At 34.4% G+C, this 15757-nt stretch overlaps 1 protein-coding gene across 1 annotated transcript in view; it reads left to right on the top strand.

Annotated features, from left to right (window-relative positions):
• Positions 1-15757, top strand: part of Smp_138170 (ablim, putative) — a gene marked incomplete at both ends in the record, with an annotated part of 50918 nt that overhangs the window by 26546 nt on the left and 8615 nt on the right. Inside the window, 2 exons of the mRNA XM_018791256.1 lie at positions 1616-1782; positions 13208-13346. Of these exons, the coding sequence (XP_018645536.1) occupies positions 1616-1782; positions 13208-13346 (306 nt within the window). The remainder of the gene's footprint in view (positions 1-1615; positions 1783-13207; positions 13347-15757) is intronic.

The following is a 15757-nucleotide window of genomic DNA, read 5'->3' as shown; positions in this document are numbered from 1 at the left end:
AATAAATGGCTATTTTTATTCTTACTTACCATCAATACTAATACTGATATTGGTACTTAAATTCCAACGTCGTTTATTTTTCACCGTCATTTTAGTTTCTTTTCTTTGTTGAGGTGTTATAAAACGTAGGACAAATGCTTATTTTTACCTGAGAATATTTTGTTTACAATTGGCTAAGGGATTTGTTATGAGTTCAATAATGACATAATTTCTATGTATGTGTTTATCAAGCACACAATGATTGTCAGTATGGAGGTTCGTAAATTCCCATCGAATACACATATCTTGCAATAAGATATCATGGAATAACTTCAGATATTCAATCATCGCGAACCAGAAAATACCAGTTAGCTGTTTCATCCTCGTATAGGTTTTCCTAGTGATAATGGAAATCAACGATCATACCAGGGGTCGGACTGAAGATTTTCAGGTTTCACAATAAGTGCCTAACCTTCAGACCACTGAGTTAATGGTATACAGTGGTTTACCTTTTTTGCGTTAGTCAGTTCATGGTATTGTATAATCATTGTCCATCACCATCGGTGATATTCGTCGTCTGTCTAACATATTTAAATTCCCAGTCATTACAGGTGATGTCAGTTACATTGTGTGATTGTCTCATTGTTTCACAAGTTGATTTCATTTAGATTATTACGCACCAAACCAGTTGTTCTAATTCCTAAGTGATCACTGTGAAACCCCAAGGTCCTGGATCCTAGCCATGACCGGGTCGTGGATGCGCACCACTGAAGAATCTCATACTGTTGGGCGATCCTGAAAATTTCTCGCAATAGACATGACAAGCTCAGAAAACATTAAGAAGCATTTTATCCAGTCAGCGTTTGACTAGAAGTTTTGCTAGAAACATCGTGAGAATGAATAGTCACATGTAGACTTTCGGATTGACTGATTACTACACTTCTACTATGTTTAGTAGCATTCTAGAATTTTCAGGAAAACCCATGGACTCCTAAAATACTATAAAAATGCTATATTTTCTGTACAGGGATGAACCTTTGGAGTAAAGTGGTTCTCTCTTATTTTGCGCCTTTTCTCTCGTATTCAAGTCGCTGTGTAGTTCTAGCTTGGGGGTTACGAGACTAGCTTAGGATCCGAGTATAGCGTTCAATTAGCAAGACTTATCACATACTAGGACAAAATAACTGTTCAGTTCTCCCTAGTTTCCAGTTCTAATTTAACTAGGATTAATCCTTAACGAATAAAATCTGGAAATCTAAGTAGTCTACACAAAGCTTCTTTAACTAAAATATATACCTCTTAGTTCATGGTTTAATTAATCAGCATAGATTTTTTAAAATAATAAAGTATATCATTGAAAAATATATAGCTATGCCTGAAAAACTGTTAGGAGGCTAACCAGTAGAATAAATTGTCCAAAGCTCAGCAAATTCACAAGTCACATTATGGACTTGTCGTGAAAATATAGTGCTTTGGATAGTGTTTTCTCAAGAGTTGCCTTGATGAACTCAGTGTTTATATTTCTATAATACAGAAATTTCTTGTTAAATAATCCAACGTTTTGTTTGTTCAGCATCTCTCCTGAGTTAACATTATTATTATTATTATTATTATTATTATTATTATTATTACTTAGTGCGTGAACGACGTCAACGACGTAGAGAACAAGCACGTTTAAGTGGTACACAGTTTTCTGGCGATATTGATGATTTAGAAAGTCAAGAAGCATTGAGTATTGATTATTCCTTTGATGGTATTCCTGATACAATTGATCATTCTGTTGAGCACATAGGGATTGGACAAGTAAGTCCGTGTTTGCTTTTCAAAATCAGTTTTATTGATTCTAGAACCGTATATCTTTTATCAGTTTTTCAAGTGTTTTTTTTCTACAAACCTTTTAAAATTTCTGATGCTTGATGAAGATCATTCAACACCATGTATTAATTATTTGCCGATCCTGGTGCTGAGTGCAGAAATTGGGGTGTTAGGCATTATATGATAATCCACCGTAGTATGAATAAAATCTATCCGTCCATCATGACTTTCTGGTTGAGGTCCTAGAGATTATACAACCTAGGTGCTAGGGACACTGACAGATATGACTAAAAATAGAAGATAGTAGTGATTATTCTGTAGTTTTCTTTTAAAATCCTCATAATATCAGGATAAACTCCCTTAACTAAAATAATTATATTTCAGTTGTATTTTTGATTGAACTGTATATCTTATCATATATTATTATTGTTCATTTATTTAGTAATTCCACTCTTCTTCCCTACTTCATTTATTCGTATTATTATCACTTCATTTGTGTAACTCGTTTTTTTTATTTTTAGCTCCTTATTGCAGCAGAATTCATGTACAATAAATTAATTAATAAATATGTCAATAAATAACCTCAACTAAATTAGGACAATAAAAGCTAAAAAGTATTAAACAGATTTAAGGTTATGCACAACTTTCTCAATGTTCAATAATTATGTTGTACTCAAGATCACTTTCGGCCATTTTCTCGTTCATTTAGTTAGTGAGTGCTGTATACTGGAAAGTAATTTCACTCCAAGCGTCTAAAGTTGTCAACAGTTGTCTGTTATGAACATCTCACTGGAGTGCAGTCCAGCATCCCGGCTAAAAAACAAAAATGTAGTGAAAGTTAAGGCTTGAAATGAAGTCTCTTATAAAAATTACACTGTACGACGCAGCAATTTCCCACTAAACAGGAAGAAAAAATGACAAAGTTTATTTATTTATTTAAACACATGCATATTGGTACAAAAGGGCACCAGATACGTATGCGCCACACAAAATAATGAGAATGAGAGAAGAAAAGGGGAAGATGCTTATATATGAAAGAAGAAAAAGGATGAAAAAAAAGAGAAGAGTAATGATCGGGGGAACTGAAATGTACAACCAGAAGAACTCTCTCAGTTAAGAAAGTTATAACCACTCTTTATGAAGAAAGTAAAAGAATGTTACAGCAGGCTCGCCACTGGCTTCTATTCTGAGCCATATCTGATAACGTCTCTAACCACTGTGTTGCACCATCTCTCGGACCCCATCCAGGGAGTCGTGAAGGACCAACAGAAGCTAGCCCTTTGCAGCTTTTTTTCATACCACGACACCAGCTTGAACAGCGTACGTGGTTTCAGAAAGACTGGTTCAGTATTCGTAATCGGTGGAAGCATTCACTTTCGACCAGATAGCGACTAGAGATCGTTTAGATAGAACAGTTTCCGCCATGGGAGAGCTGTTGCATAAGTTGAAAAGTAAGGATACACAAATTGGGAATAAAAGGGAGTGAATAAGCGATATGGTAAATAATAATAGTAAAAATAATAATAATGCAAATTTTCTGGCATATAGTAAGCGCGTAAATAGAATTTTCAGTACAAGTCATCATTTCATTTATTTGTGTGAGGTCTGTGATACTTCCCAGGTGCCCAAACTGAAGCAGGTGGTTTTCTTAGGGGACCACACCCCGAGCCTTTGACCTGAAGGTCTAACCCACAAGGTAGTGGAACATCTTAAGGAGATGCATTCCCATGGTAGCCGGTGACCAACAATAGGTTCATACGACATTTGTTCCCTGAGGATATTGGAGCCCATGTGCACCATCGGTTTGGAATCACGGTTTTCCAACTCCCCTAGGTGAACTTTCCGTGTCCACCAACCCAGTTAAAGCTCCGGACATTCGCTTTTCGTTCTCTCACTTTCGTGAACAACACCCCCGTCACGAGAAGGCAGTGAGTAGGACTTCCCTGGCAGAGGCTATATACGCGTTGGCCATGTGAGAGCATTTCGAGAGGGAGAGCGGACTCTCCCCACTCTCGGCCGTACCAGGGCATCTGGGGGCAAAGTATGGCAACTGACTGTTGCAGGGCAACTGACAAAGTGTTAAATACAGTATACATATAGAAAACCGAGAGAGTGGTAGGTCACTGATACCTTTTATTGTTAAGGTTCATGTAATTATATCTAAGTAAAATGCATCAATCATAACGCATCGTAAATAGAAAATCTCAACAAATTTATCATATTGAGTAGATTCTTTTTACAAAACTGAGAAACATACTTATTGATGTCAACGTTTTATAAAGATTGTTGAGTTTTAGGATTTTTACCACGAACCGACTCTAATTAGGCAACCACTGAAGACCAAAAAGTACTAGACTGTTGTTTCGTTCTAGTAAAGGACTCCCCTGAAATCCGAACTAAAGATCTCACTGTGGTTCGAGCTTTGGAAATTAAGGTCTCATGGCAAGCGCCTAACTTATAAAATACTAAACTATTGATAATTAACGTATGTTTAATTTATGCAAGGCTAACTATTTCACAACAGTCAATGAGTCCAATGTTAGTTTACAATCTATCTGACTCGAAAATATTCACAAAAGCTATACTATTTAACAAACATTTTACCTAAAATGTGCAGACGTATTTAACGAAGAATATTTATGCAAATCTTCCTTATTTCCTCCAATTTTTTTCATCATCTTACTATATGAAGATATATTGAGCATTGTAAGCTTATTATCTCGGTTACTTTTTCATTATCAATACGAAATAATCAAATTAATAATGTTAATCACGAATATTTTACTGTAGTTATCCCATTTTTTATTAGATGCTTACTTTTAACTCTATCGATTAACTGTCCTTTTAACGTATAAGTGCTTTTGTATTTTGATTTTTATGTGAAAAATGTTTCGCCGTAATTTTCTTTTCCTCATGTGTTTGGTTCTTTCCCTTGATTAATTATTTATATCAGAAAGGATTTTGTGGATATTATAGTTAGACATTAACACCATTGGTTGCCCGCTCAGTGGTCTAGAGGTTAAGCGTTCGCGCGCGAAACTGATAGGTCCTGGGTTCGAATCTCGCGAAACGGGGTCGTGGATGCGCACAATAAGACGAAACGGCCCTCCAGTGCTTCCAGGTTTCGCATGTTGGTCTAGCTTCAACTGACTCATGATCTCAACTATTGAAATTACTATAATTATTTATATCTCAAATTATAATATATCGCTAAGAAATTTAACCTCGTGTTGTTTTCAATTCAAATTAAGAAACTTATTTTCTCTTTGATGATAATTTTGTAACGGTTTACTGATATATATTGACAAATAAGGTTCCATTTTCTAAATATTTTAAGATTTCATCATTGAATTCGAAGTTGGCTTTCATAGTACATTTTAGTAATAATTCCTTAATGACATCCACAAGGATTGTACTCTCCATTTGTTGTTCATTGATATATTCGACAGTCTCCGTGAGTGAGAGGTTTGTAAACAATGATGTTATGCTTAAGGATATCATCGTTTATCCTTTAGTGTTTATGTGTTTGATCTTGTTGAAGAACTGCAATACATCCTTAATACTATGCTTCACTAGGTGTTTGTGGAGTGGTTTTAAAATCGTTACTAGCACTGCTAGAGTATGATAAGAAGAATAGTACATGTCAAAAATTGTTCTCAATGAAATATTTGGTTCGTGTACCTGTGGTAGTCCGTACAACCTTCGTAAATGGGTACTCATCGGCCTAATTTTTTCGTATAAAATTTGATGAAATTACCTTTTGATATCTGAGAGTTTTTAAGGATCTGGTCAATTCGTTCTCTATCTTATTACTGATGTCTTCGATTATTCAGTATTCAAACTTGGTGCAAATACTTGAAGTTTTTCTCTATTTAATTCAGTACCGAAAAAATTAGGTTCAGTCGGAACACATTTTTCTTCATATTATTCTACGTTTTACGTGATTTCTGATTTGTCATTACATTATTATCTCTCTCACATGTTAACTGTATTTATTTTAATTATTTGTCACACAATTTCACTTAAAGTATAAAATTATTCAAGTCAACACTTTACACTGGTTATTGCAGCATTAAAGATCCTATTTTATTTTACAATCCTAAATTCACATGCTAGAGTTTTTAAACGATGTATTTTGCTCTAATCGGGGCTATATTTGGGACTAATAGTTTGGATATTGATGTGTTGGTGAGAATGATAATGATTGGTTGTTTGCTTAGTCAGACTTGGAGATAATCTGACAGGCGTTAGATGAGTTATATTTTCTCCCGTTCTTGTTATTATTATTGATTGTCCTGGGTTGTGTTGGATTGTTGTCGGTTTTGGTGTGCAAATATATTTACGTTCTAGTCAGGCTAATCAAGTGTTCTTGATCTGAGTTGTGTTGAAGTCCTGTAGAATAGACACTGAGAGGGAATCTAGTGTAGATATTCGTCTAAGGTAAATTAACGTCCCATCCGCTTAGACGTGGAAAACCGAGCGTTATAACAGGTATATAACTCCAAATTATTTTGGTTAGTGTTTTTTAGCAAGTTTGTTTTCTACGGGATGGAGTTGCTGGCCTCACGCCCAACCCTCCTTCTTTACCGGGGCTTGGAACCAGCAGCAGCCGTAGAAGAGCTACTGGTTAGGTTATAACCCCAGAATACCTGAAGATAATTTATTAGAGGCTATTCTTCATTCATATATCTAAGTTTTAATATAATGGGAAGTTTGGAGCGATGACGTTGCATTATTATGCATTAGTATTATTTATTTATTATATTGTTACTGCGATCCTATCACTTTTCGTATGTGGGACTGTTCGTTATTTTTACGGACGATTTGGTTGATCTTAAAGAAAAGTAGTTGAATAGTAATGTAAATTCAGTCAAAAATCGACGATTATTTCGTTCTACACTATTATCTATTTCCAATTCTTTCTTGGATCGAAAACTCACTTAGTTGTAGAACTGGATTAAAAACATGTCTTAGTTGGGCTTGCCACATTTATTGTTATCAACGCTTCAGTAGGAAACCAACTAGTTTATTACTACCAAATCACTGGTTAAGCAATCACTGTGAAATCAAAAACTTATGTGTTCGATCTCTGGGATAATTGTAGGTATGTGCTTAATAAGTCTAGTACTAGAGCGAAACAGCTATACAATCCCCGTCGGTTTTCAACGATGACCAGACTGAGTTTACTATTTGACGAATGCGACCTACAAGTTCATTTTGCTAAAAAATCCAACAGCCAATATCCTTTTCATAGAAATTGTTAACTCAAACGGATTATCTTTTTTGTCTATGACTTTTCGCATTTCATGGAAACTTTCAGTTTGTTATGTGAGCTTTACTCATCACCAAGAAAAGTAGTTTGGACAGTGGAAAAAAATTCGATTTTTATCAAAATGAGTGAAAAACAAGCTTTTTCCTCTATTTCCACATTAGTCATCGTGTCTTTTGGTTTTTCTCAATTTATTTTCAAACACACAACAAACACTAATACGAATCATTCATATGAATGACAAACTAGTTTATATGAATGCATAAGTGTATTCACGTGTGTGTGTGTGTGTGTGAATACACCACATAATTTTGTTCAAACGTTCATACCCTGTGAATTATTTTTGTCTTTATATTTTTGGCAAATGAACCGATTCTATACCAAACAGTCTAAATACATCATTTGTATATATTTGATCGATCATCAATAATAATAATATCATTATTCCCGTTTTTATAGTTGTTAATCGTTTCATTAAAATCGTGAACTGACATAGGTTGTACCACCGCCTGGAAGGGCTGGGCGGCCGTTTTATCATAATTTAGTATTTTTCAGTAGTGTATCCACTACTTCGTACGCGGAAATGGAACCCAGGACATTCGTCCTCGTGCGCGAACGCTTAACCTCTAGACTACTGGAGAAGGACTTAGTGGCGCATAAATCTAACTTCAATCAATCTAGCACATTCCATGATGATCTTCCATTGTCTTCTGTTGGTAACTCATTCACACCTGACGCGGCTTAGCTCCTCTGGTCTCGATGTCCCACTAGAACTCCAGAAACTTCCTCTCAAAGCTAGTCACTAGTAAACACATTGTAACTGTTAGTATAAAGTTGTGGAGAATAATGGCAGGAAACTAGGTCTACTTTTCATGTGACCTGGCAATTGTCAGACCCAATTTGAAACGCCATCACTGAGCTAGCGGAGCTTCGACAGGCCTGTGCCATATTTTTCCAATCCCTTAATGCTGATCGAATGTTATCGATTATTTCGAAATATAGTTATCATTTTAAGTGGCTCGACATCACTTGAACTTCAATAGGCGTTCAGAACTAAACAAGCATGACATTGACAGCTAGTCAGCAGTCAATAATTATATTTACATTCAACCACCGGTCATTAATAAGGTTTTATAATTTTTCAGTACTGCAATTGATTGTTTCCAAGTGTATATCTAGAGCCGATTACCTCGATATGGCTTTATGTCGAAAGTCTTCAATATATTTGGTTTGTAGCTAAAAGTGGAATCTAGGGCACACATCCCGTCCCAATTGGGACTCATCAGTTGAATGTATCTGCATCCTAATGTTGGTGTTTGCACTAAGATTAAAATACAAAACTTACTGTAAACCTAATGATTAGTATTAAATTCCTCACAATTTCCGACTCCTTTCCATCATTCAATATCAACTAGTTCAGTGCTCACATTACAAATCGATAGAATTCGATCAGCGCTAAATGAACTAGATCAGCATGATATTGATCATTTACTACTCAATGAAGAATCTACTTCTTTTCACAAAAAAATTACTAAAATCAAGCTTAACAATAAGGTAACAATAATTAATTCAAAATTTTTTAAACATTAATGCAATATCAGACAACTTTGACTATAGAGGAGAGAAAGATAGAGTCACATGTTTGATTCCTATTTCCCTCTATTACAAGCCATTGGTGTTTGACTAAATATTTAGAGTTGTGTTCCTTTTTATTACGTCTATTGCTAACCAACAGAAAAAGCTATTTCTCACTACACAACTTATGGGAAATTTCGTGTAGGATGTGTTTTCGTTCTTTTTTTGTGAACTTGTACATCGCTATTCTAGACATTATCAATTTGTCATAAATTATGATACATACACTAATCTCTTCCCCTCTCTCTTCACAACTCTTTATATACATATTTTATGGACATTAGTAATAATTTGTATTTTAATAACTAAACTTAACTATAAAATTAACAATTTCAAGAGAGGAGTAATTCAAAATTACTGCTATGGTAGGAATTCTTAATCTATGTGATAATTGTTTGATGAGAAATTAGCTCAAACGTAAAGCAACCACTTAAACAATAGTATTATGTTTCCTTCTTCAATTTAGATTTTTTAAAATTAAGTTTGTTCTATATGAAAATAGTTAAGTAGACAACCACTGAAAATGCAAATGCATTAGATAGTTTTTTTGTCCTAGGAAGATTTTTCCATTGTGCACAGTGATAATGATAATGAAACTCGTTTACTGGGTTCAAGTTCGTGTACTTTGCCTTGAGGCGCACTGTCAGTTTGATTTTTGATATTTTTACTCGCCCTTCTAAACCAAAGTGTAGTGGATATTGAACGTACAACCTGGTAGTTGAAACCCGATCTGCTTAACCAATAATCTGCTACATGTTAACATATGAGCTAGGGTTTCTTCAGTTTAAAGCCTTGAGGTTTCACTTTGAGCGTATCGAAGTTAGATAACTAAATTAACTTCGATTGATCCACATCTCCAACCTCAGTCAATTTACAACTGTTTCGTCTTCGTGCAGTACATAACTGCAAATATCGCTGGTTCTCCTTTGTTTTCAGTAATTCTCGCCAAGTGATTTTTGTAGTATGTAACAAGTCTATGTCTCGACTGTACTGTCGTCACATAAATTCGTTTTAAGTCCGAAAAAATCCAGTCAATAATTTTTCAGAATTACATGTACTGAGTTTAAAGTGCATACACATCTATTGGAAATACTACTTATTAATTGTGCAAACTGGTGTTTAATTACCACTGCACAGAAGGGGTTCCACATCAGGATGAAATAGCTCTTATACGCAACATGCTAATCAGTGGTACTCTGACTAGGATCAATCTCTGACGATTACCATCTATTCATTAGAAGTTATAATGCTCTACTGTTTTTATGATCTTTTTTTCAGAAAACGCACTAGAATTTTTTGTGATGCATTCAATAATGTCATTTACGGTTTCATTCTTAATGTATACGCGTATGAGTTGATTATCGTCATCATCAATTAAGATTGATATTGTCGTTCATATTCAAATATGAGTGACAATATGTCGGTCATCTCATTGATCAATGATATGATATAAGTTATAATTTGTGTTAAAACTGGTGAGATTATGAGTTGTAGCTTATTTCATAACACAGGTAACTAGATGAGGTTAAAACGTGAAATCTGTTGCAGTTTTTACAACCTACGCGTTACGAATCAACTGTTTTTGCAAATCAATATAAAATGATTTGTGTGTAGGTGGATAGTTCAGATGTGGGGTGAAGAAAAATCGAGAAATAAATAAACCCTGAATAGTTCTGGAAAATTTAAATTAAGTGATATAACAAGTACGGAGGGGGGGAACATTTATTGGTTCTGATAGTTCTCTGATAAGTACACCGATAAAAATATTCCAGATTAGAATACTACTGGAGTTAAACAAACGGTCTGTCAGTTGCTGACTTGCACGTTCTCCAATATTCATATACTTCAATGCTTTTTTCGCCTCCTATTCTATATTGAGATACACCTGTCTTCATAACAATGATGTCATAACTCTATAGACAAGTCACTGAGTTGTAGCATATCAAATAATTTCATTAGTTGTACAAATGATATGGTGTAAATCACCAACATTTTAAGATATAAAAGTATGAAAGAAAAATACTTTTGTTTTCTGAAAGAAAGGATTAATTCTGTTTAAGTAGAATAAATGAAATGTGACTAACTAACGTTTTGTCCTATTTGAGACTCATCCTCTCTCTCTCTCTCTCTCTATGTATATATATATATATATATATATATATATGCATCCAGAGTTAACGTCCAATCCCGGATTCGAACCAGGTACTTTAGACCAATCATTATTCAGTTAACGGTATCAACAACAAGAAGATGCAAAACATTACAAGTTAAATCAAAATTCATACCCTCTGCACAAGTCAATGCTAACCAAACTTCCTAAGTCAAATATTCACGAACATGACTATCATCACACTTCTCCAGGACGTAATTGCTGATAATTTTGTCGAAAACAACAATGAGAGCTTCTCAATCAAACCATACCTAGCATAATAAACAAAACATAATCGACAGTTTGAACATTTTATTTGGTTGCCTAATTAGAACCCCTTCCTCACTAAAGGAGTATCAAATTAAAATGACGGAAAATAAAGAAGTATAGTTAAACACTAAATAATTTCCCAACAGATTTTACTTTTTACTCAAAAGCAATTTATCACCATGTAGAAGTTTTCCTTAGTTATATGATAATTCTTAAAATAATCTTTGTTTCAAATAGGATTGCGTGAAACATTAGATGTGTGAGTAATCAACCAAGTTATGTATGTTTCGAAGACAAATTCACCACATGATTTTATCGATTTTTGGTATAATTGACATGTAAATTAAGAATAAACCTCGATCAAATCAAGGTCAATTTAGATTAGAGGCAAAGGGTTACAGTCTTTTTCTATTTGTCGAATTATTTGTCTACGAATGATGATTAATTTGTAGTTAGTTAGAAAAAAAATCGAATAAATGAATTTAATCTATTAACCTTCCATTAACGAAAAAATCTAAAATCTAACATAAAGACCTGATTAAACGAGATACTATCAATATATATATATATATATATATATATATATATATATATATATATATATATATACGTCTTTCAATTACATTTTATCTTTTAAGGTTGTTGTTGTCATTGCCCCCAAATGCCCTGGTACGGCCGAGAGTGGGGAGAGTTCGCTCTCCCTCTCGAAATGCTCTCACATGGCCACGCGAATATATAGCCTCTACCAGTGAAGTCCTACTCACTGCCTTCTCGTGGCGGGGGTGTTATTTACAAAATTGAGAGAACGAAAAGCGAATGTCCGGCGCTTTAACTGGGTTGGTGGACACGGTGCGTTCACCTAGGGGAGTTGGAAAACCCTGATTCCAAACTAATGGTGAACATGGGCTCCAGTATCCTGAAGGAACAAATGGCGTATGAACCAATCGTTGGTCACCAGCTACCATGGGACTGCATCTCCTCACGATGCTCCACTGCCTTGTGGACTAGGCCTTCAGGTCAAAGGCTCGAGGTTTGGTCCCCTAAGAAAACCACCTGCTTCAGTCTGGGCACCCGGACAGTATCACAGCTCTCACACAAATCAAATGAGATTTGTGAGGCGCATATTTATCTGGTGCTTTTTTGTACCAATATTTATGTGTTTAAATAAATAAATAACGAATTCCTGTTTGATTGTTGGATTTTTTGCTCAGAAATTTATCACTTGCCGGATAATTCATTTACAAGCCATGATATGATAATGTAACATGTTTACCGATTATAAGTTTTATCTCTATTCTAAAGTTGTCAAATCATTTAACTAAAGTTTCAGGAATCGCATTATGGAAGTTGTTTCCGCCATAATTATTATATTTTATGGATATTTTCATGCTTACTGAGTTAAACTGTAAAAAGTCTAGAAACCACACTGATACTTTGTATGATGATAAATGTTGGGTCTCAGTCTATTTATTGTTCTTTATTCACCCCCAGGTAAGATAATACAAATCTCTTTCCATCCTCTACTTAGTTAAATTGACTAGTCCCACATAAAGCGAACAATGAATTTGCTAGGAAGTTGTGCAAGTATAAGTAACTTCAGTTAGGAAATTTAGTCATTCTCGTCTTATCAAGTAGTAGAAATCTTCAGTAAATCAATGTGTTACTTTTAATACTGAGTTACTAATATTGATTGATGATTCCAAATGAATAGATTTATCTCAGTAGCATTAGTTTTTCTACTTCTCTATAAAAACTTATTGATTATTGGAAAGTGGACAATGTCCTATTTCCTTAGTTCTTAGTGCTGATCAAATTCTGTCGATCGGATTGAAATATGGTCATTAGTGACGGCTCGAACAGCTACGTGGTAAAGTCTTAAACTGTAAGACGAAGTCATACGGAGTTGGATACTCGAAGGATCATCATTTCCCAAAGATTTCAAGTATGTCTGATGAGAACCAAATAATACGAAACCTAAATTCAGTGTTTCTTGCCAATCCTCTCAAACTACCTGACATCAAAATACACTAATCTAACGAATTTTTCCACCGAATTTTTAAAATTCTTTGTTCAAATACAATCTTTTCTAGGCTATTCTACGCGAAGAAGCTGAAAGTAAACGCCGATCACGTTCACAAACCTATTTAGATCCAGTGTCAGCGTCCAGAACACCAAATGCATCAGTCGAACCATCATTCAAACCACGTTATGCAACTCATCAGTTTGCATGTAAGTAATTTATTTTTACTATAACAAATATTATAACCTTACGTGAGCATTTTGGTGGAGTTGTATTCTGTAAACGGCGTACTTTAATTGAGAATCTTTCATTATTTTTCACTATCAGCATAACATTTAGATGGAAGTGGTCTTTGAGAATTTCTCTTAAAGTAACCACCAACTTATCCACTTGGCCTAGAAGTTGTTTCCATATTTGTTTCGATCATCTGTCTTCTTAACTTTATTCTTACACCTATAGTTATAATTTTTTTTAATGTGTCAACAAACCTAATAGATTTCGACTTTTTTCTATTGATTGATAATTGACTTTGTTTTCTTTGTATTCCCAGAGGAGAATCAGTTTTGCTACTGACAGAATATAGTGTTAGTTACATGTGACCAAATTTAAATAACTCAGTCCCATCGGGATTGTTTACAGATGATGAAATTTGTCTAGTAACTAGAACAAATCAAACCGTTTGGTTCAGAGGACACTATTCCAACAAAATCACTCTCTTATTTATCATCTCGAAATCACAGAAACACTATTTTTTTTATTTTCATTTGTTCCTCTGTAAATATGATTATTGGTACAAAAGGTGTGTTTTGAAGATTACAGAATGTATGGAGCCATTAGTGCGCACTGTTGAAAAGTCCCACACTAGAACAAATCGGTTGTCCAGCGCTTTCTGATTTTCATTGATGGTCTAGCTACTATCAATTCCTGATTCAAGCTATGAAATTATCATTATTATTATCATATGTTTGGCACGAAAATTCTAGGTTAATGTATTCTTTTTTGGTATCGTGTGTATGTAAACAACATTTTCATTTGTTTCAATATTTTATTTTTCTACTTTTTCTAAGTTACACCTACACCTTTTACACTCATAGAAGTTGGAATATCACAAAATTATATTCTTTCGATAACTAACTGATCACCTGGACTCAGTATCTTGATAATACAACTTTGAAATTGGTACAAAAGGTACCGGGTTCGAATATCAGAGTAAATACTAAAACTAGAATGTAGGTATATCTATGGCGTACATTTCTAGTTCCAACTAACTTAGTGTGCAACTATCCCCCATTACCCTAGCCGAGCTACTATCTAACACGTGACATGCTTTATTACCGTTAATTACGGCTTTATATTAGAAAACCGGGGGTTTCATCTCGAACTATTTCTTAAATCTATAAACGGTAGACTGAAATTTGAGTATGTCTTAACTACGAAGATATAAATATATGTCCGTGGTAAATGTTTATGCAACCGTCTTTTATCTCCAATTATCTATTGATATTCTTTTACTGTTTGTCATCTAACTATTGAGTTTCCTTCTATATATATATATATATATATATTACTTCGAGATTAGTTTAACTAGTACTGTTATTGATTAATTACTCTTTTAACCCTGTTCAATTCATTTATCTTTCATGACTTCTTTGTCGCCTTGGAAGCTAATTGACTTTTCGATGTAAAAGTAAGTAGACGTCAAATAAGGAGATAAATGGACATAATCTAACTCACGCAATATTTTTGTCTTTTTGATATTTGTTATTTCTGGATAGTTAGTGAAAAAAATTTACTTGTTAAGACACTTTTGTGTGTATTGATTTTTTTAATTCTCTTAGTTTCTTGGATTATTAGAACTACATATTGCTTTTTTGTAATTTTACACCTTGATTGATTGACCGTAGTAAGATAGTCATTGAAGACTAAAAAAACACTGGACAGTTGTTTCGTTCCATTGTGTGACTAAGATCTAATGGCAGGAAGCATTCTTGACCTTTTCGGATATTGGATTTAGAAACGTTTGGTCTCTTAGTGGGCACTCACCCTTTTGACCATGTGGATCGGCTTCCAACAATATACATTTCTAATTCTTGATATTGTTCGACTCATGTTCCAATACCATTAGAAGGTAGCTACCGCCTGTCGACCGACATGAATGGAATTCATTAGTTACAGTCTGTGAGTAGGGCTCCGGGAATTATCCCTCGAAGTTCATGACTGATGAATATACGATTATTATCATTATTATTATTATTATTATTATTATTACTATTATTATTCTGACAGTTAAATTAACCTCTACTCGTTGTTATTATTATCACCTATCTAAATGTCTATTTTTCTCGTTATATTAATGTAAAGAAATATAGCTTATCCTCTGCTATCTACTGTAGTGCCGTGCTTCGTTAATCGTTCACCTTGATAACCGTGATAATTCCAGTCTTAACGGTGCATAAAATGAGAATGCAAAGAGACGCAGCAACTACAGTTTTATTTTTTCACATTTGAGAGCGTGAGTCAATTGAAGCGAGACCACCAAGGAAAACCTGGAAGCACTGGACGGTCGTTTCGTCCTACTGTGGGACTCCTCATCAGTGCGCATCCACGACCTCGTCTCGCG

The sequence above is a fragment of the Schistosoma mansoni genome (genome assembly GCF_000237925.1).
Source record: "Schistosoma mansoni, WGS project CABG00000000 data, chromosome 3 unplaced supercontig 0124, strain Puerto Rico, whole genome shotgun sequence".
NCBI classification, from domain to species: Eukaryota; Metazoa; Platyhelminthes; class Trematoda; order Strigeidida; family Schistosomatidae; genus Schistosoma; species Schistosoma mansoni.
Note: the sequence above shows the minus strand (reverse complement) of the source record. Positions and strands in the feature narration are given on the sequence as shown.